At 41.9% G+C, this 22716-nt stretch overlaps 1 protein-coding gene across 1 annotated transcript; it reads right to left on the bottom strand.

Moving 5' to 3' along the window:
* Positions 1 to 840: 840 nt before the first annotated feature.
* Positions 841 to 21543, bottom strand: heg1 (heart development protein with EGF-like domains 1). Its single transcript, XM_061792560.1, has 14 exons — positions 20987 to 21543; positions 15318 to 16290; positions 12661 to 13136; positions 11714 to 11830; positions 10920 to 11042; positions 10738 to 10841; positions 7086 to 7141; positions 6234 to 6394; positions 5638 to 5772; positions 5489 to 5531; positions 5367 to 5404; positions 5178 to 5265; positions 3647 to 3824; positions 841 to 2140 (listed from the first exon to the last, which is right to left on the bottom strand). The coding sequence occupies exons 1-14, from the start codon at positions 21228 to 21230 to the stop codon at positions 1997 to 1999; spliced, it is 2880 nt and encodes a 959-aa protein (XP_061648544.1). The 5' UTR covers positions 21231 to 21543; the 3' UTR covers positions 841 to 1996.
* Positions 21544 to 22716: the final 1173 nt, after the last annotated feature.

Raw genomic sequence — 22716 nt, 5'->3', positions numbered from 1 at the left:
GCGATACTGAAAAGGACAAGGGGACTGTTGATTAAAAAGAATACCAGCCTTCTGATATCAATCTGTTCTCCCATTGGTGGCTTTAAAATGTCAAATGATTAAAACAAAAGCAGAAGTTCCTCAACGTATCAGTCTATCACACGCGCCTTGTGATAGACGACTTCTAAGGCGAAGCAGGGGACTTAATATGCATTTGCATTATAGGCTGCCCCAAGGAATATTAATGGTGCGTTTCCAGCGCAGGGGGCTAACCTGCTAATGTACTCAACATGTTCAGGGGATCTGAGTCTAACATGTTGCCAGTCTATCTGTTTGTTACACAATGTTTGGTCATCACCATTTACAGACAAACTAGTGATACGGAGTAGAAGTCGTTTATCGTGGGGGGGTTATGTGTTAAGTGGCTAACTGTTAGCCAGTTTGCATTTTGAGTGCCTCTGGGCATCAGTTGAGCCATGCAGCTTATGTGTTTATTTTGTTCCCGTTGGTTTAATAAAGTGATGGAAAGTCCAGCAGCTGTGTCTATCCTTGACCACCTGTGGAGGGATTACTAGTTTTAACTAGCAGTTGTGGGCTATACTAAATTAGGTAACGATGTGTACTTTACCATAAACATGCAGTTGTACTTGCAATTGAAGAATATTCCATGTATTTTCCTCCCAAAAGTGACTTTCTTGCACTATTATTGTATCCAACTGCACACTGTAGCGTCATCCTACCAATTCTTTGACATTTGTGTGAATGTGAGCAGTATTACCTTATAAACCTCACAATTGGTCCTTTTTACTTTTGTCAGCAGTCACATCAATTATTGTCATCACAAGGAGTCAGAGACAGACATCTGTACAATATGTCTTTATTTAAATAAACATCCGACTAAAACGCCAGAGTAGAGAGGATATAAGTGGCATAAAAATAACATTCTAAACAAATGATACATCTTTACATTCCTACACTCACTTGGCACCTCAAATACTTCTAGTATACAAATATTAACACCTTTCACACACAGACACACATAACGCATACACACTTAAAGCCACAAGATTTGTCTTTCAGTGTATTTGAATAAAATTTCCCAATGCCTCACGTCCTGCACTTGGACAATCTGTGAATAAATAAAGGCTGGTATGGATCGCAAAGTCAGTCTTCACTTTCTATTACCTGAACTTTAGTGGGTTTATCAGTGTCATCCATGGAAACTTTAGCAGCAGACTAATAAAATCACAGCAGTGCCATGCACATATTCATCACCAAAAATTTTTTTTGCATTTACTAGTCTGGTGAAGGAAATGAGCTGAACCTATCTATGCAAAGGCACTGAAATGGGCCGAGAAGATTTTTTTTCTAGGCACATTTTACTTGCAAAATTTTGCGCTTTAGTCGTACAGTGTCATGAAAAAGTATTGGCCCCCTTCTCAAGTTCTTATATTTTTGCATTGTTTCCCCACTTTAAGCTCATCAAACAAATTAAAATATCAGATCAAATAAAAACTAAATAACTAAGTAAAAAAAAAAAAGAGAGATGAAGGTTTTGGAGTGGCTTAGTGAAAGTACGGACCTGAATCCAATGTAAATGCTGTGGCATGACCTTAAAAAAGGCCGTTCATGCTAAAAAATCCTCCTTCGTTACCAAAATAAAGCAATTGTGCAAGGACGAGTGGGCCAAAATATCTCCACAGAGATGTGAAAGACTGTCAGTTATAGAAAACGGTTGAGGATGGCCCAACCAGTTATTAGGTTTAGGCGGACATTACTTTTTCCACACAGGGCCAGGTAGCTTGTTATATGTATTTTTATTAATAAATTAAATCAAACTTTTATATTTACTTGGGTTATCTTTGTCTGATATTTACATTTGTTTGATGAGCTTAAACATTAAAGTGGGGAAACTATGCAAAATAATAATAATTTGATTCTCGTCTGTCTGCTGCTGAATGTCACCTATTATTAGTAACAATTGTTTCTGACAATGTGTACATGCTTGCGTTCAAGGTTAGAAGTAGTCTCTGCGGCGTGAATCGTCACTTAAGAAGGATGGGTTCCACTGGGCAGGGTAGATACATGAGTGGCGAGATCCCGGTAGACCTGTGAACGGGTACAAGCCATTTCGCTCCAGATCAGCGTTTCGCAAGGCGGGCTGCAAGAAAACACAGAGATGCTATTTATCTTGGTTTTCAGATGAAGACTACAGAGCTGCCCACTTATAAAAATTCACTTCCAGAACAGTTTGTCCAAATTTGTATTTACAAAATTTTGTCAAGAACACTTCCGTGCGACAGTCATAATCATTAATATATTATGGGTTCAATATTTGACATTTTAATGTTTTCATTATATCAACTTTGTAATGGTTGACACAGGTGCAGCCTGAATCAAAGTACAAGTATATGAGATTTCGAGGTTCCATCGTCAAAAATATCTGTGTCTATGGATTTTTTCCCCTTTGCCAATTCTGTTTTCAACCCCGGAAACAAAAAAAAAACAAAAAAAGTCTATTACAGCAGATTAATCAGATCTCAAACATCAAAATTAAAACTCAGCACTCTATTTTGCAAACAAACAACTAACATTGCTGATAGACTGAATTGCATAGTTTATTTATGGAAAATAGTTTTGGTTTCTGTTTTGTGCAATGTACTTCTTGTACGCATACAAGAAGAAATGTAGTAATTACGTCTTCTCTTGCATGCAATTTATCCATCCATCGATTTTCTGAGCCGCTTCTCCTCACTAGGGTCGCGGGCGTGCTGGAGCCTATCCCAGCTGTCATCGGGCAGGAGGCGGGGTACAGTTCAGTACACCCTGAACTGGTTGCCAGCCAATCGCAGGGCACATACAAACAAACAACCATTCGCACTCACAGTCACACCTACAGGCAACTGTGAGGCTGACGCTCTAACCAGTTGGCCACCGTGCCGCCATGCAATTTATATTGCATATTTATATTTCTTATATCCACAATTGATGCTTAAACAATGCAAATTTCCCCATTGTGGGTATAATAAAGGTAATCTTATCTTAAATTAGAAATATTTATTAATATTAATAATGTACTTTTAACCTGCCCACATTCTGAAGTGACGTGTGCAGTCGCGTATTAATTCATTTCTGGTTCAGATGCAGCATCCTGTGTGGATGTGTTTCATTTTATATTTATAGCTCTAAAAACGTATTACCGTAATTGGCCTGTTATTTTGTTGTTATTTCGATGTTTTGCGACTGCATGACACAATAGCTTAGCAAATAGCATGGCTTTGACATTGTATTCGCCTATCCACTCCTCATCCTCCCTTCGTGACCTTTTTGTACGAAGCATGGTAAGAAGTGCAGCTTATTCGCTACCATGGAAGCAATGATCAGTGTCTTGGCACTGGCCGCAAAGAGAACTTTCGCCTCCGCGCCTTGGCAGCCGGGAGGTGTAATAAAATAGCGTGCACTAAGCAGCTGTTCAATGTGGACGCGCCGATAATTTTCAGATGTTCGATTTGTTTTTCCAATATTCGGAACAATGTGTTACGACCGTAACGAGTCAACAATCAGTGATTTCTGTAATGAAATACGGACATTCCATAATATTTGGCAGCTCTGAGACTATGTTAAGCAGTAAGTAGTTCTTTAGAAGGGAAATAAGAAGACTTCTTACAGAATAGTAAATGTCAGTCATCTGCAGCAAGTTCTTGGTGCTGCCGTTCTCTTGCATTTCGATGGTCTCCCGGCCCCACTCCATGGAGATGCGATTGCTCTTGGAAAAGTCTGCGTATGGAGACATCTGCAGGTCGCCACTCTTGAAGATGATCTTGTTGAGGTCATTCTTGTCTCTCCTGGTGGTAGAAACACAAGAGTTAAGTTCCAACAAGTTTTCCCTCTCATTCAACTTTAATGGGAGAATTGGCTAAATGTAAAGGCCACCATTAGAGGTGTTTGATGCAGAGTTATAATGAATTAATTGTCATTAATCAGTCAGGTTTTTGTCATGTTAATAGTTTTGCACAGTATGTCTATATTGCACCACATAGTGAGGTAAATGATAGTGATGAATGGTGCAGTGTTCATGCTCATATTTCTGATTCGCTACTCGCAAATTAAGATAGCGCATCCTCAGTTGTTCGCTGAAAACAATTATTTGCCGTTTTTGTACTCAGGCCATAGCCTAGTCTAATATAAACGTTTTGCTTGTGGCCTCTTGGTGCTAATGTTCCCACTGTTGCAGTGAGGAGAGGAACTTTAATCCCAGTATTTAATTTAAAAGCAGCGCTTTGCTCCCATTGTGTTACATCTCTCGGCAATTACAGTATAAACCTTTTTAAGGCCGGCATCAATTACTCAACAGATTTTTGCTATTTGCGTTAGGACTTGGTCTCTATTCCCCGCAAAATAGCGAGGGAACACTGTTTATACAGAGTATGCACGCCGTAAAAGTTGTTGTTGTCAGCAACAGTTTACTACTCCTTTTAAAATTGCCTGTAAATGGTGACATGATTCCACAGAAAAAAATACGGGGGATGAAGTTGACTGCAGATTTCCACCAATGGACGAAGTATGAGAGCCGTAACTGAGGCGGTATGGTGGCTATGTGCGAGGTGAAGTTCAACACTCACTTCTCCCACTCTGATTTCCTTTTCTGCTGTCTATTGCTTTTTTCATCTAACTATCAAATCGCATTTCACTGGGTTCTGTGTAAAAGGCACAGGAAGATAAATGTCAGATTGTCTTTTACAGCTCTGTAGCAACTAACACAGAATCTATAAATGTATATAAAACAATACGTTTGCTATTGGTGCAAAAAAGAGGTACATATACTCCAAGAATTTCTACTCTCACACTTTAAAATTTTGTTTCCATTTTTCCTCTCCTCCAATACGCCCTGATAAACTCCGATTTTCTCGACGCTCCATTCTATTCACAACCTCACGTTGAATGACGATTCATTCTATACAGCAGGTTTAGCGCAGAAATTACAGAGCTGTCAAACCAATGAGTGGGAAAGCATCAGAGACCGCTTTGGTGTCATTTGCCCATTGCTTCATTTCATTGCAAAAACATGCATCTGTTCTACAGTATTTACTGTTGTACTATGTCAAAATGACTTCTGTGACAAGGTCACACAGTAATAAGTAAGTAATAGTAAATGAGCATCGTGACAGTAGAGTGGCTAGAGATAAAGGGCATCTTACTTGCAGCAAGTGACGATGAGAGCAATGATGAGGATAAGGAGCAGGGCGCCCCCCGCAGGCGATACAACAACTGCAATCAGCTTGTAAACTGCAAAAACAAAGCACATTAAACATATGCAGATAACCTATTCACGACGCTTGATTTAGTTCAATGTGAACAGTCATTTCTTGAAGCTTAATGTCGCTTACAATTTCCACAGTTGAATCCTCCAAATCCAAACATGCACCTGGAACGTGACAAAGAGGCTGCAGTGAGAATGTGGCCTCAAGTCCAGTGTACACAAGTAGGACATCGACAGATGTAAACTTACGGAACACAGGTGCCATTTTCCAGCATGTAGCCATCCCCACATTCTGTAAAACAACACAGATGGCATTGAGTAAGATGTTTGTTGTTTCACTGCGACATGATAATATTTTAGTCAGAGTACAAGCAAAGAAACACAATCATAGTGCTTACCTAAGCAGGACAGGTCATCAAGGTTGTGTTTGTAATAACCTGGTAGACATTGGCATTGGGCAGTGCCGCTGACATCAGAGCAGGTGGAACGTTCAGGGTTGCACTGAACTTTCTGGGCCACACAAAGACTCTCCACTGAGAACACAGTGCGAGCACTCATGAGGACTAAGATGATGTAGATTACTCTACACGTGGTCAGAAAAACATGCACCAAACATCTTTTTCTGTGTTTCCTTTCAATTATTTGCGGCCAGAAAAAGCTTGCCAGAATTTTTCATAATTAGCCATAAAAATTAAAATGACCAAACGCAGGGAGAGTTATGTAATATGGTGGGGGAATGGATTCCCACACAGAAGATTTTAGGTAAGGGACAAAAAGCGTGAAGTGCCTCGTGCTCTAACCACACGCCTAGTCTGTATACAATCTGAGTAATTTATGGCTAAAATGCATCCTCTAGTGGTAGAATACAGCCATACATCATCACTGTACAGTCTCCTGATCCTCGTCATGCTTGCAGTAGGTTATTTTGGATATAACAGCTACATGTAAGTTATGATGAACCGAGGTTGAGTGTGATTTTTTTTATTCCCCCTACCATGATAAGTGAGTCGGTGGTGAAGCATCACATGGCAGTGAGACTGTGAAGAGCTGCAATTTTTCAGAGACATCTGGACACTGTTGTAGACTTCCGCACTGGTCACATCGGAGGAGCTGGAGAACATGTTGATGGCTGTTATATGAACGCCGTCGTGTTCTCTGTGGGGAGGAGGTATTTGCATGAGACTGTGGACGGTGTCTTTTTCATCATTTTGTCAGCAGATTTCTCTGGGTGAGTTTGTCCTCATGCTTTGAAGTACATTTCCACTAAACAGTACAGTATAGTCCATGTCCTTTTGGTGGACTATCAAATACAGTGATATGGTACCAGAGCGAATCCACACTTCCAAGGGGTCATTGCTGAATCTCCCCTTGAAGGATTATAAGTACAGTGGAAAAAAAATGAAAAATACAAGAGCGAACTGGGGTTGATTTATACAACATTCCATGAGATACAGAACTAAGTGGGATACTGAATATCATCTACTACAACTCAACTACTCAAACATTAACCTTACATAGTTATTCCTCAATAAAAAAGCAGACTAAAATACTGTTAATAATACAGTTAATTGCTATTGGGGGTTCCGGGCCCTGAGCAGGTCCTTAGTACACTTGTGCCTTGGGCCAGCTTTGCACGGTATCTAAAGGGGGGAGGCAGACACATTGTGTTTATTTTTCGATAGAATGATCATAATGTTTGGTTTTCGACAGAAATGAAATGGGAATGAAAACCAGTCATCTTCTTTCTCCCACATAATCCACGCTAAAAGTCGAACAATAATGAGCTGAACAGTTGCGCTGCATAGTGAAAACGAGGCTTTAAAAGTAACTCATGTAATGAACTCACTTCTTACGGAGAGTGGTGCGGCTGTAACCTCTGAGATGGGACAAGGAGGCGTTTAGCTGAGGTGAAGAGAGGAGATCCGTGAGAAGTATATAATAACCACATAAGCACAGAAGAGAACACAGAATACCGCACAATCTGGTTTTACATTTGGGAACCAAAGTAAATGAATATATATGCCTCAATGCAGTAAGACTTCAGTGGATGTGTGAGGAACATCAGTGACATGACTTATTACAACTTATTTGTCACGTTGTTGTTGTTTTATTTTTAACTTGTATGACAGTTAAGAATATTAACATGCCACATAATATTATAAGTAACATTTATTAAAGGTTTTATGCAGACTTTGTTCATCTGTACTCATACTTGTTCTCATAAAAACGCTGCGAAACTATAATACCAATTTACCAGCCTATCACATGCTATACTATTCTTTCGTCCCTGAGCATGAGCTGTACAGTTTGGCAGATAGCGAAGTTTTTCAAAAAGAATCAACATGTGCTTGACGCCAACTGTTTATTGATACAGGTGTGGGTATACTTATTACCCCCTTGCTCGGTGCCTGTACGTAGGTGTTCACCCTGGTGGACGAGAGGGGAGCCTCCCTCCGCCTTTGGGTGGGGGCACGGGTCCTGACTGTTGTTTGTGCCTATGCACCAAACAGCAGTTCAGAGTACCCACCCTTTTTGGAGTCCTTGGAGGGGGTGCAGGAGAGCGCTCCCGCTTGGGATTCCATCGTTCTGCTGGGGGATTTCAATGCTCAGGTGGGCAATGACAGTGAGACCTGGAAGGGCGTGATTAGGATGAACGGCCCCCCCGATCAGAACCCGAGCGGTGTTCTGTTATTGGACTTCTGTGCTCATCACGGATTGTCCATAACGAACACCATGTTCAAGCATAAGGGTGTCCACACGTGCACTTGGCACCAGGACACCCTTGGTCGCAGTTCGATGATCGACTTTTTGGTCGTGTCATCGGACTTGCGGCCGCATGTCTTGGACACTGGGGTGAAGAGAGGGGCGGGGCTGTCAACTGATCACCACCTGGTGGTGAGTTAGCTCCGATGGTGGGGGAAGATGCCGGTCCGACGTGGCAGGCCCAAACGTATTGTGAGGGTCTGCTGGGAACGTCTGGCAGAATCCCCTGTCAGAAGGAGTTTCAACTCCCACCTCCGACAGAACTTTCCTCATGTTCCGGGGGAAGCGGGGGACATCGAGTCTGAGTGGACCATGTTCCGCACCTCCATTGCTGAGGTGGCCGACGGGAGCTGTGGCCGTAAGGTGGTCGGTGCCTGTCGTGATGGCAATCCCCGAACCCGTTGGTGGACACCAACAGTGAGGGATGCCGTCAAGCTGAGGAAGGAGTCCTATCGGGTCTTTTCGGCCTGTGGGACTCCTGTGGTAGCTGATGGGTACCGGCTGGCCAAGCAGAATGCAGCTTTGGTGGTCGCTGAAGCAAAAACACGGGCATGGGAGTAGTTCGGTGAGGACATGGAGAAAGACTTCTGGACGGCTTTGAGGAAATTCTGGTCCACCATCCGGTGTCTCAGGAGGGGGAAGTAGTGCACCATCAACACTGTGTAGAGTGGGGATGGGGCGCTGCTGACCTCGACTCGGGACGTTGTGAGCCGGTGGGGAGAATACTTCGAAGACCTGCTCAATTCCACCGACACGCCTTCCCATGAGGAAGCAGAGTCTGGGTTTTCTGAGGCGGACTCTCCTATCTCTGGGGTTGAGGTAACTGAGGTGGTTAAAAAGCTCCTCGGTGGCAAGGCCCCGGGGGTGGATGAGATTCGCCCAGAGTTCCTAAAGGCTCTAGATGTTGTGGGGCTGTCCTGGTTGACACACCTCTGCAACATCGCGTGGACATCGGGGACATTTGCCTCTGGATTGGCAGACTGGGGTGGTGATCCCCCTTTTTAAGAAGGGGGACACTAGGGTGTGTTCCAACTACAGGGGGATCACACTCCTCAGCCTCCCTGGTAAGGTCTATTCAGGGGTGCTGGAGAGGAGGGTCCGTCGGGAAGTCGAATCTCAGATTCAGGAGGAGCAGTGTGGTTTTCATCCTGGCCGTGGAACAGTGGACCAGTTCTACACCCTCGGCAGGGTCCTCGAGGGTGCGTGGGAGTTCGCCCAACCAGTCTACGTGTGTTTTGTGGACTTGGAGAAGGCGTTCGACGGTGTCCTTCGGAGTGTCCTGTGGGGGGTGCTTCGGGAGTATGGGGTACCGGGTTGGACTCCTCCGAGGCTGCCCCTTTGTCACCGATTCTGTTCATAACTTTTATGGGCAGAATTTCAAGGTGAAGCCGAGGCCTCAGAATTGCATCTCTGCTTTTTGCAGATGATGTGGTTCCGTTGGCTTCATCAAGCCGTGATCACCAACTCTCACTGGAGCAGTTCGCAGCTGAGTGTGAAGCGGCTGGGATGAGAATCAGCACCTCCAAATCTGAGACCATGGTCCTCAGTTAGAAAAGGGTGGCGTGCCCTCTCTAGGTCGGGGATGAGTGAGGGAAGAATGGAACGGGAGATCGACAGGCGGATCGGTGAAGCGTCTGCAGTGATGCGGCCCTTGTATCGGTCCGTTGTGGTAAAGAAGGAGCTAAGCCGAAAGGTGAAGATCAATTTACCGGTCGATCTATGTTCCTACCCTCACCTATGGTCACGAGCGTTGGGTCGTGACCGAAAGAACAAGATCCCGGATACAAGCGGCCGAAATGAGTTTCCTCCGCAGGGCGTCCAGGCTCTCCCTTAGAGATAGGGTGAGAAGCTCGGTCATCCGGGAGGATCTCAGAGTAGAGCCGCTGCTCCTCCACATCGAGAGGAGCCAGATGAGGTGGCTGGGGCATCTGATTAGGATACCTCCCAGACGCCTCCCTGGTGGTGTGTTCCGGGCACGTCCCACCGGGAGGAGACCCCGGGGACGACTCAGGACACGCTGGAGAGACTACGTCCTTCGGCTGGCCTGGGAACGCCTCGGGATCCCCCCGGAAAAGCTGGATGAAGTGGCTTGGGAGAGAGAAGTCTCAGCGTCCCTGCTAAAGCTACTGCCCCCGCGATCCGACCTCGAAAAGGCGGTAGAAAATGGATGGATGGATGAATATTCGATACTCACAGGCATATATTATTTCTACTCTCCGTGTTTTATTTTGTTTTCTTAATCAAATCCATGTGTATTATCTGCATGGTTGCACCAACCTGCCCCCTTGGAGGCCAAAAGAAACACCACATACGGGATATCTTTCGGCCAAGTGGAGGAGGATTATTCGGTGTGTATAAATGTTATATTTAAGTGAAATGTATTCTTTGTTCAATAAAATTCTGTGTTTTCAAACAAATTCTGGGACAAATTCCTTGTGTGTTTTGGACATACTTGGCAAATAAAGATGATTTTGATTCTGATACCTCATTGTGTGTATAAGACATGTTATATTTGGGTGACATTTATGCCATGTTTATGACAAGTTTGTGTTTTTAAACAAGATTTGATTAGAATAAAACACAATTTCATCAAAATTGCAAAACGTAATGGCATTATTGAGTATCGCTACGCAGTATTGGCAAGTACTCAAATGTAAGTACTTGTACTCATACTCGGTCTAAAAAAAGTGGTATAAGTGCATCCCGAGGGACTATAAAGTGAATCTGTTTCTCACCAGCTGAATGATCTCCCTCTGGATCTCATGCAGGGTGGCGCTGTTGAAGATATTAGGGTCATGTGAAACTCTGTTCACACTGAATGTTCCCAAAAAGGTCTTTACTGCAGAGGGATAAAATATAATGACAGTTAATAAGGAGGCATTTGCGATTGAACCGTTTCATTTTATTAAAATGTTACCTTTGGTGCACATGCGTCCATCCTCAAGGTCAAAGCCCAGTGGACACTCACAACTGAAGGAACCTCTCGTGTTTACACATCTGGAGCCAACAGGACAGGGGTCCTTCTCACACTCATCCATATCTGTGCACACAATAACGTAATTAATCTAACAAATCCCAAAACAACCAATGTCATTACTCAGCTAATCTGTATCTGGTTCCTGTATTTAATTTGAATAAAATTGAATGGTTTCTTCATAGGCTCATGCACCACCCCTTTGAAAGGTTTATTGGAACTTGGTGCAGTTTCTCCATACTCCTGCTCATGAATTAATAACGAACTAACTGCAAACCCTCATTGGGAATTATAGAAGTGTATACTGTATAACTAGGTGATTGTGTAAAATTTTCACAGTACTTCAGGACAGTCAAAAAAACATATATATAGTATGTTACGTATCAACTACCTTAAGAAAAAATGTTTTAAATTACAGTATTTTGAGGGTACATTAGTATCTGGAAAATAATACATACTACTACTTTTTCTTGAAGATTGTCTTTTGTAAAGGAAAAGCAATACAGAATGTGCCGTTTTTGGACTTATTCCTATATTATGTGTTCATAATACTGAATAAGGGCAGCTTGCCTTGTTTCCTCATCATCCAAAGTGGTTTTGCACTTTACTGCTGATGGTATCTGGAGGTCGTGTATTACATGCACTTTGATTTGACAACAACAATTTAGATTTTTTAACAAGTCATGCAACATGGTAAAAAAAAAATTAATCAGTGAAAACATTACATGGACGCTTACCCTTGTTGCAAGTGGGCCCCGTCCAGGCCTGTTGACACCGGCAAGTGACTTGACCCAGCTCATAACTTATGCATGTCCCTCCGTTCATACATGGGTTTGACACACAAGGGTCTCCTGCTGTTCATGGAGGAGAAAGATTTATTTTAACCAAACAATAACCAATAACTATCTTAGTAAATTATAATTTTAGTAACCCTTTAAGAACAAAACAAAAAAAGTAATAAATCCATAATTTAACAAGAGGATACAAATTTGGACCCATGTTGAGATCTCAATTACTGTTATAAAAACAAAATGTGAAAATGTTCCAATTAAGTTAGTTACGCACACAAAATGTCTCTGAAACAAGAGAATAAAGTCTCCTTGTAGCTTTTCTTGTAATTTCCCTTGTGTTACTGAACTACTCCTATCATGTCAATCTAATATATCTAGAACAGAAGTATCACCTCAAAAAAAAAACTTAGCTCTCCAAGTACCACCAAATGACAAGGTTTAAAATATAGTAGCACAGTAGGCCTGAGTGTTCATAAAAAACGAGACGAGAGCATTTAGTCCTAAAACCTAAAAGGTATATGTAATATTATTGCAAGTCATTGTAACATTATGTAGTTTCAACATTAATACTGCGCTTATGAACAGGAAAATAAAAAAAATTCAAATGTATTGCACATAAAATACAAATTGTACCTAAATACATATTTAAAAACAAACAATTCACAAAGATTAAATGCTAACGTATTGAACTTAAAAGTTAAATGCAACTGTACTCAGGCAGTGATTTTTTGTTCGTGTACCACTAGAGGGAGACCCCACACTTAAGAATACCTGAACTAGAAGATGTACTTTACAAAGCTAAAATTGTGTCAACATCTTGCACATTGTTGTAGCTTATGTATGTAAAGTTAAATTTGTTTCAAAATGTAAACTATCATTTGCTTATTACTCACTTGTTGGAGCTGCCATAGCGGGTAGGACATGAGTGGGTGTTGTTGTCGTCACTCCCTCTGTGGTTACTCTCTCAGTTTGTTTGTGAGTGGTGTACAGAGCTTCTGTGCTCCTCGTTGGGCTGCTGTGGGTGGAAGGAGCAGCAGTATGTCGGCTTTGGGTCGGCATGGTGACGCCTAAAGTCCCCGTGCTCGTTTCCAGCTTCGAGGTGGTGATGTCGGTGGGCATGGCAATCCCGGTTGGTGACGAGGGGGTTCGGGTGGTGTGGGACACGGGAGTAGTAGGGGCTGCAGAGCTCTGCTGAGCCAGGGTGGGGGCACTAGTTGTGGAGGTTAAAGACGGGATGATTGTCTGGGTGGGAGACTCTGGAGTGGTGCTAATGGTTGTGCTACTGAGCCTGGAAGATGAGGTGGCCAGTAGCAGAGGGCTGCTGGTAGAGACACTTGATGTACTTGTATCCTCCTCTGTTTTTTCAGATCTGTAAGAAGCAAATATACAAATTCATTAATACTCCATGGACACATTATCAGAGACGCACGGGGAAAACAAAGTGTTTTCTTTTTCTTTTTTTTTTTTTTTTAAACCACTGCAAGTATATTAAACAATAATAAACATTAGAACTAAGACAAGAGTGTGCAAAATCCTCTCGGACCCTCCACATCCCGTTCACCGGCTCCTTCCCTCAGGTCGGCGCTACCGATCAATGCAAACTAGAACTAGCAGACATTCCAACAGCTTCTTCCCTCTTGCAATCAACTTCTTAAACAGCTAACCTACAATTCCTTTGCAACATGCTGCCAATTTTTTTGTCTAAGTTTGTTGTCACATTTCTGTCGGCCCAATTATATATTACTCGTCCACTTGCTGTAGTAGTCTCACTACACTGCACTATTTGCATATCTGTTGTTGACCAGTAGTGGCCACTCATGCCAGAGTAGCATCTGCCCTATTTGCACACTGACTGAGGAGTATCTGCAACATTTGCACAATCAACATTGTCCCAGATTATCGCAATAGTCGTCACTTTAAACTTCATACACTCCTTGAAGTCTCTGCGCCCTTTGCACAATGGTCATTGCACCGGACTATTGCGAGATTAGTCATTCGAAGTGCTAGAGGACCCTGCATCTTTTTGTCAAAAAAAAAAATTGTACCGGCATTACCAGATAACTAGCAACCCTTTATTGCTCAGTGACTGTTTTTGTCAATGCCTTTATGTATAAAAAATTTTCTCTGTCAATTGACTGTTGTCGTACTAGAGCGGCTCCAACTACCGGAGACAAATTCCTTGTGTTTTTTGGACATACTTGGCAAATAAAGATGATTTTGATTCTGAAGACAAAGATTTATTGTGATTCTAAAGACAAATAATTATATAACTGAGTTACAGAAAATGAATTTATCACTCTGATAACAACTGAAAAAACCCCAAAACGTTTTCTGTTATTCAACTCATCCCCAGGGTGTAGCAATTAGATGCATGTCTATCATGCGTAAAACTGTTTAAAACTTGGGACAGCACACCCTGAAAACTGCTCTGGGAGAGGTCATCACCAATTGGCAAAGTGGAAATGACCCAGACGCGCAGAGATGGAGAATTAAAAGGAGTTTCTTGCGACTAGATCCAAGCCAGCCCTTAGAGAATTCAGAAGCTCCAAAACTGCATTGCTGAACAGACAAAATGTTGCAATAATTTTTGTTGACATTTCAAAAATGTTTATGTGAGTGGAAAAGTCCCCCCCCCTCTCTCTCTCCGCCTCTCATTTTGCAGGCGCTGGGCTGGCACCAATTTACATGCTGGTTTGCACCAGCCTTTCAGACACGCTATTTAAAGACGCAAAATCAGCCACCGCAGTTCCACTCACCATGACAAATTACACAATCTTTTTGCTTATACTCACAACCACAACGCCCAAAATGAACTGCGCGGTAGATGCGATCCCGGTTGCTCCATTAGTAGATGAGCTTCCACATCTGATTGCGTGCGTAATCAAGTTTGTACCTGTTTTTGCACATGCTAACATTTAATAAATCAGGCTTTTTGTGTTAGCAGACTGCATTTTCAATGAAACTCAATAGGTACAGAAAAACCTCAAAAAGGAAAGGCAAAGTGGAACTGATGATAACGTTTGAATATATTGTTGGAATTTTGATAAATACATATTTTATTTTTCAACACAAAGCTCATTCAATTTCATTTTAAAAAGGATACACAAGCCTAAGCTGGCCAAATTGTGACAGGGGTCCCTTAGCTGTTTTTCTTTTTTTTTCTATATATATATATATCAGAGCAACTGTAGATGCTATCTCACTTGGGAACCTTTTCAAAGATCAGTTTTGCACAGGTATTTTTTGGAAGTAATGAATACTTTTGCATAGCAAACAAATTGAGACATAATAATAATTCGATTATAAAGGTAATTTTTCGGCAATTGTGCATTTGTTTGTTGAGTCAAATCTATTCCATTGAGTTTTCAGCCCCATAACCCTGACAGATAAACATTTAACCTTCAACCTCAATGGAATAGATGTGACGCAAATTCCATTGCGGTTGAAGGTTATACAGTATGTTTATCTGTCAGGGTTAGGGGGTTGAAATGATATCATAAAGAGGAGGCACAGAAAAAGTTAGAAAAAGAGGATAAACAATTTAAGTAACCTCTCAGTAATAGTGACTGCTGTGGCGGTGATGAAGACCTCAGTTGATTCCTTGTGGGCATCATACTGATTATTCGTGCTACTGATCAGTGGGGGAGCTGTGGTGAATATAAAGCCCACACTTTCCTCTTCGCTCTTGGATGATCTCTCCTCTGTGCTCTGGCTGAGGCTTTGTGTGTTGAAGCTGACGGTCCCGGTAGAAGATTCAGTGGAGGGTTCCACGCTGGACTCCTGGTAGGACATGAGAGTGGAGCTCCTAACGGGCGGTACAATTGGGGGTGTAGATGGGAAGGATTCATTGGATTGGTTGGTGCTGGACATCCTAGGTGTCGAGTGTGAAGTAGCCTCTGATGTTAGCATTTGTTGATGCTCAGTGGCATTAGGAGGTCCAACGAGGGTTTGGGTTCCTTTGGAAGTCTCGGGAAATGACGACTGAGTGAGTGAGCGGTCTCTGGTTTCTTCACTCGTGGTTGACGGTGCACTGTGGGTGTAGTCCTCAGTTTGTGCTCGCCCAGTTGATGGAATACTCCAAGTCGAGGGCGGTTGATCAGAGCTGGAGCCCTCTGTAAATACTGAAGAGGAGGAGGTAATGTTGTTAGTGGAAGAGGAGGTGACAGACAGCAGAGTCCGTTCTCCAGCCCGGCTGATGGTGGTCGAGGTGAAGATGCTGTCTGTGAGGACTTGGGTCTGCGAAGGGGAGGACACGGCGTCTCTTAAACGCAGATGGGAATCCGGGCTGCCCCGCAGCAGGCTGGAGTCCTCTGTCGACATCCAGGACAACATCGCTGTGTTGGACACACCAGCGGAGACGTAAGGCAGGTTTTGGGTTCGTAAGGTATCCCTCCAGTCTCTGCTGCTACTGCTGGCCTCAGAGGATGTGCCAACCAGGGTGGAGGTGAATGGTTCAGTGGATCCACGAATCGTCTCCAGTACCCTGGTACTTGTTTCTCTCAGGGTTTGGGCTTGCTCGGTGTCTGAAAAAAACAAAACAAAACAAAACAGCATTGCATTCACTCATTTAGAGACTATTTACGTGTGAGTCGGAACGCTCTGTATTCTATTGCTAGCCTACGATAACGCAGTAGTTAAGTAAAAATTACAGTAACTATGATTACAATTCTTACATATATACATAAATATAAAACAATCCAATAAATAACAGTAAGTACAGACATAATTAGCATGCCTTCTTATGCCATGTGACAAAGTATTCTAACGCCACACGCCGTTTGTACATCAAAATGTTAGATGTCCCCCATAATAAGTTCCTCTGTTCCGGAAAGACAACATTGTGGGGTGTGTCTTCAGATATAGCCTTGCTGTTAGACCCCAGAACCTGGCTCATGATATCTGTTCTACTTCATCACAAAGGTGCTTGATGAGGTTGAGGTCAGGTTTCTCAAACTCAGTCCAACATACCTTTATGGACCTTGCCGGAAATGTTCACACAAAGTCAGAAGACGAAGAAAGTGGCCAAAGTCTAACTTTTGACTGATTAGTTAATAGGCCTCTCTATAATTGGGTCTAGATAGTGTAAATGTCAATTCTCGTTTTGTTAAAACATGTAAAATCACTTATAAAATGTCCCTGGATTGAGCTAATAAAAACTGGAGCCTATTAGAGGAAACTTATACAATTATTTAAGATATTTCAGATTTTAGACTTGTAGGTGAGATAAGTTCATGCATAACGTTTTTAAAAATATTTCATGGAAACATATTTTGGTCCAATTTTATAAATAACAGTATATATTTGTGCCTGTCTCTTGGTTTTCACACCATCAATTTATCAACTTAGTTAGGACTATGCTGCACTTCTACCAATAGTCACTAGGGGGCGGTCAGGGAACCTGCATCCACAGGGTGCAAGGATGATGCTGTGAGGAGTCCTGCTGTTTGCTGCAGAGCAGAGGCAACATTACTGGGTGGGGAACAATTGGAAGGCGAGCTTATCTACTCTAACAAAGGCTTGAAGGCCTGAATATGGTGGCGAATGTCTCTGCTGGGAATCAGTTCCTTCCTTCCTAAAGCTGAGCGAGCAAAAGGCAGAAGAGTGTTACTCGTGGATCTGAGCCTCACAGTTCAAAGAATTGTTTTTATACCCACTAACCACCGGAATTGGGGGGGAATCCCTTTATTGACATTAAAAAAAATAAAATAAATACAAATATTTTAAGTATCTGTGTTGTGGACATGCATTGTGTTGTTGTCCAAAAGAAAGGGGGGGGGGAACCAACATCTTGATATAACAAAAACAATCATATACTATCATCAGAACAGCTACAACCAAGCTACAAAAACAGCATCAACGAGTACGTTTTCAAAAAAACCCTTCTATTTGTCAAATTCCAAAATATAGATATTGTTCACAGAGCATCTAACTGCTGCCCTGATGCGCGAGAACTCAAGTTTACTCATTCAAACCTTAACTCCGAGCAGCAATGCGGCTTCAAATAACTTGTATGCATGTGATATTCTAACAGTTCAGCGTGATCTCAAAGTTTTGGCCGGCATCCTGCACACATGGAACAGAAACCCTCTGTAGATGATGATGACAATGATGTGTCTCTCATTTATTACATCATCAATGTCGTCACTCTTTGGATCGAAGCGAGGACATAAAACTCAGACTGGAAGATATAATGACATTCTTCCAGGTTCACAGCTTGAAAGCTTAAATAAAAATTATATTGTTACGTTTACAAAATAGATACTGTTTTCACACAATGTCTTTATTGTTGTGGTTGTAGAACCACACTTTATCATAGTGAGAGCTGAAATAATTCCCCTCTTGTGTAACTAAGTAAGGGAATAAAAATATTTGAAATGTCTCTCAGTATTATGCAGAAGTTTGACAGTATTAAGTCTTTACAGTTTTTACAACAGTTTTTACAACCATAGTAATGAACATCAATGAATATATCTCTGGAAGTGTCAAATTATTGTTATACTCTATTGTACTGTATTATTAATTTCTCCTTTCTGATATTGATGAAGAGCCCAAAGGAGACTTCTGCTGTTATCAGAGACCAATCATAAATTGTGTTAGAAACCTGGCCGAATGCACAATGGATGAGTGGCACTGTAGCTTAACTAATGTAAGCTTTAAAAAAATATATACCAGGTTAATATCCTAGATGAGTTTCCCTTCTCTCTGCCATTGCTGCTAAACGTGTGTCTTCATCATTGGAGATCTACATGTAAAAACAGGTTGTGTACAGTATGTAATGTGTACAGTACAGGTTGTGTACAGTACACTAAATTTAAGCCTCAAAGCCATCAATCATCGTCTTATTGTTTGGCACCTGTGATGCTATTGTGAGTCCTAGAATTTGTGTGGTTCAAGTTGTCTGAGTGGTGTATGAATTTTCAACAATATGTGATCATGAAGGATTGGGTTCGTGGCATTCTTGCAAACTAAAACAGTATATCAAACAGTTATAAGCAACACTGAGTCAGATTGTGGAGGGTTGAGTAGCATTTCTCCACATGTTGGACACATGGTGACTACATCTATTCTATTGTATTCCTTCCAATAACCACTGAATCATTGAGGATTTGAAACGTCACAAAGAAATACTACAAACTCGCCTGGAAAACAAAGGCATAAGGAATGTAACTGAGAAACAAATGATCAACTAAAACAGTTTTTTTCTGCTTAATTAAAAAAAAAAAAATGTATGTCACAGGTTAAAGTTTTACTGAGATCAAACTCCCATTTTGTACTTCATACTATACACTTGATAATGCTATATTGCCTTTATAACTTGCACTGTCACAGCTATTCATGTAAAAATAGTACAATTTTTCAGGTTTTATTTTTGCACTGGGTCATATCCAGCTCATTCACTTAACAATAGAACTGTTCTTATACCAGCACTGTCAAACCAAAGATTTGTTCAATTCTCTGCCCTTTTATGTCCAGCACATAACTGCAGATTTGATAATCAAGCTTCTTGAATCTTGAATTTTGTGTGCTTGTTCGGACTTAAGATCCCAAACTATTGTTATGATTTTTTTTCCAATGCAGCAAATGTGATAAAGCTGATCTAATCATTGACATATTTTTTTTTGTTTGAACAACTTTATGTGGAGCATGACATGCTGTGAAGTATCAAACAACTCCAGCAGTGTTTCTCAGTGTGGTATGCATGCCCCTATAGTGGTATGCAAAAGAATCACTGAATGAAACATGAAATACAATGAAACTTCTTAGAATGAAGCTTGTAGGTTTGCATACAGCCTGTTTAAACCTTTTTTTTATAATCTGATACAGTACCTTTTTCTATTTTATGTACAATACATTTGGTTATATTTAGACTTTACGCCGATCTGATCGGTGTTATCGGTATCGGCCGATAATTAGCATTTTATGCTGATCAGCTTTCATCTCATAAATCGCCGATCCGATCAATGACGTCATCGAACGGCTCCGCACAAAACATTTAGCTCCGCGTCTTCGTCACGTATGAATCCAAAAGCTAGTTTATTTTTAGCCTTGTCACGTCTCTTGTAGTGCAGTACTGTAACTATCTGACGGGCAATAAAGTTTTTTTCAATCTTGTCGGTGAAAAAACACGTCGGTGTGGGACTATTTTGTGGTGTCTCAGACAAACAACACGTAAGTTATTTGCAGTCTGTGCACAACTGAAGTACGTCGTGGGGAACGTCATCTAAATCCTTCAACACAACAAATTTGATCGCGCACCTGAAGAATGAACACGAAGATTATGCCGCATTCAAGCAACGCAGCATGGAGGGGGAGTCAAACTCTAGAAAATACCCGTCCATATAGCTGGGACAGTGAGAAAGTTAGAGTAAGCATGTCATTAACAGTATTTATTAAAATAATTTAATTGCAGTAGGTTATCACCCATTATTTCTGTCATGTTGTAATGTTGATTTGACCTAAACTTATGTCAGTGGCCAATTCTTGAATGCCACCTAGAGGTCATTGGTTTTTTACCTTTTCTCGAAAATGCTAGAGAATAATTTGAGCTGGGACGGTCCAGCACGCCCACAACCCTTGTGAGGATAAGCTGTACAGAAAATGGATGGATGGATACAGTACACAAGTATATACAATAAATGAACAAGTCATGTAACTAGACACATTGCTCCATCTTGTAATCGGATCAGTGATCAGTTGTAATTTTTTTTTAAACTTGCTGATTGGCGATCGGCCCCAAAAATCCTGATCCTGTAAAGCCTAGTTACATTTAACTTTTAAGTGCAACACATTTACATTTGTTTAACTGCCTTTAAAAAATATTTAAGCACAATTTTTTTCAACATTTTTCACTGAACCATTATTCAAGTCGTTATATGTTTAAAGGCAGTCTTAATGTCGAACTGTGCATATTGTTACAGTGGCTTACAATAATATACTTTTGGCTTTGAGTTGAACATTTAGGCCGACTACGTTACTGTATTTTAATGTTGGTAACGGTGGTACTTGGGTGTAAGTATTTTAGAACCACTGTATTAGAAGATACATTGTGGTTGTCAGGATCAAACCATGGAATGCAAATACAGATATTTATTTATTTATTTTTTAATAACAGATTTCAGTTCGTATATTGAAGACTATAGGAATACAGTCTGAGGCTCCGAGTGCACGTTGATGGTGCAGAGCACTTGTCGCGTAGGCCACAGAAACAACGCATCTTACCCGCAGAGTGTGTGAGCAGCAGGTCCTCCTGGGATGGGCTTGAACTCTCACTGTTGGGTGAAGTGGAAGTGAACCCGTACTCCGTGTCGCTCGCTTCATTGGTGCTGCTCGGGGAGTAAACGACGGTCGTCCCCGCATCCGGGCTGCTGTTAATGGGGGTCTCTGCCCCGAGGGGCCGCAGTAGAGCGAACGCGAGCCCCCACAGGAACAAGCCGAGGACGGGCTCCTGCAACCACGTTTTCATGATTCCCGAGAAGCCAGCGCGGTGGTCGGTGAAGTCGAGTCAAGACCGGCGGGTCTCCTGGGGACAGCATGGAGGGGAACAGGAAGCCTCGCCTTTTAGGGAACTTCCATGGCCCTCGGTAGAGATCCGCGTTATGTCTGCTAGTTTATCACTGCGGGCGAAAGGATGACCGAGCCGAGGCGAGGCGAGGCGAGGCGGCAAACAGCAGCATGTTATCACCGAGCAGGATCCGGGCTCCTCCTCCTTTATTCAGCGCACACACACGCGCACAAGCACAAGATTGTAAACATAGCCAACATTAGATTAATACTGAAGTTGAATCAATTCATCTCTACATTTCATTCATCACAGTCAGTATTGGTGATCATCACTTATTATGAGTGACCCACTGGAACAGTGGACAGGTCAACTGGGAAACTCGCAGGCTTCGCTTTGCCAAAACATCTTAGCAGTAAATGGAGTTGCACTGAAAAACTTCAGCAGTCCAAGCACTGATTTACTATAAATAGAGTATTGGATTGTAACAGTGGTGAAAGGTGAGGGCAGGCAAGGCCTTGTCTGCTGGCCACCTAAATGCTACTATTTGTTTACATGTAATTGTTTTCTAATTATTTTCATTTTGTAGCGTTTCACTTGGCTCCATTACTTCCAGTACGTGCGATTTTTTTTTTTTTGTCTGATCAAATTTCTGCCTGTATGTCAGAGGTTAACGACATGGTGCCCGCAGGCACCGGGTCACCCCCAGGCACCACACGAGTAGCCTGAGGACCTGTTCTAAAAACAGCTCAGCAGTAATGCAGCATTGTGATTTCCTTGGAATGCTGTAGAAGTGTTCATCTGAAAATGTAAGAAGTAGCAGAGATCTATTAAAAATAAGGTGTAGCATATTGATATTTATCTTTCTTACCTTGTTAAACCATTGTTTGTAGTTACTTTGAGAAATCAACATGATTAGAATCTTCACATGGATGAATATTGCCAGTTATTAAAAACATAAATGGAATTTGATATTTCAGAAGTGTGCATCAAACTGGTAGCCCTTCGCATTATTCAGGATTCAAGTCGAAGTTCTCAGTTTCAAAAAGGTCGGCGCGTTAGTGACCCCTGCTTTACAGTATGTGCTGCCATGTCAATCTAATTTGCCCAAGGCCTTCAGAATCAGCAGTGCTGGCTGATACAACAAACTATTTCAGCAATGGGACTGTTTGTGTAACCAATCAGACTGCAAATTCATCCTCACAAGACCAGGAGTGAGGATTTGAACAGCCAACCCTTCGGTCACTCCACCAACTCAGGTGAAGCACAAGAAAGTGCAGTAGAAATGAGTCATAGCTCTTACAAAGCATCCACTCAGACTTCACTTTGATGTCTTCAAGTAACACTCACAGCCCAAAGGGGCCATATTTTTATGGCATCTGGGGACTTGATATGTCATGTTTTCTTTCCATTTCTAATATCAACCCTGTTAAAAACAGCAAACGAGAAA

This window comes from Phyllopteryx taeniolatus, chromosome 12, assembly GCF_024500385.1.
Source record: "Phyllopteryx taeniolatus isolate TA_2022b chromosome 12, UOR_Ptae_1.2, whole genome shotgun sequence".
NCBI lineage: Eukaryota > Metazoa > Chordata > Actinopteri > Syngnathiformes > Syngnathidae > Phyllopteryx > Phyllopteryx taeniolatus.
The sequence above is the reverse complement of the archived record's forward strand: the minus strand, read 5'-3'. Positions and strand labels throughout refer to the sequence as shown.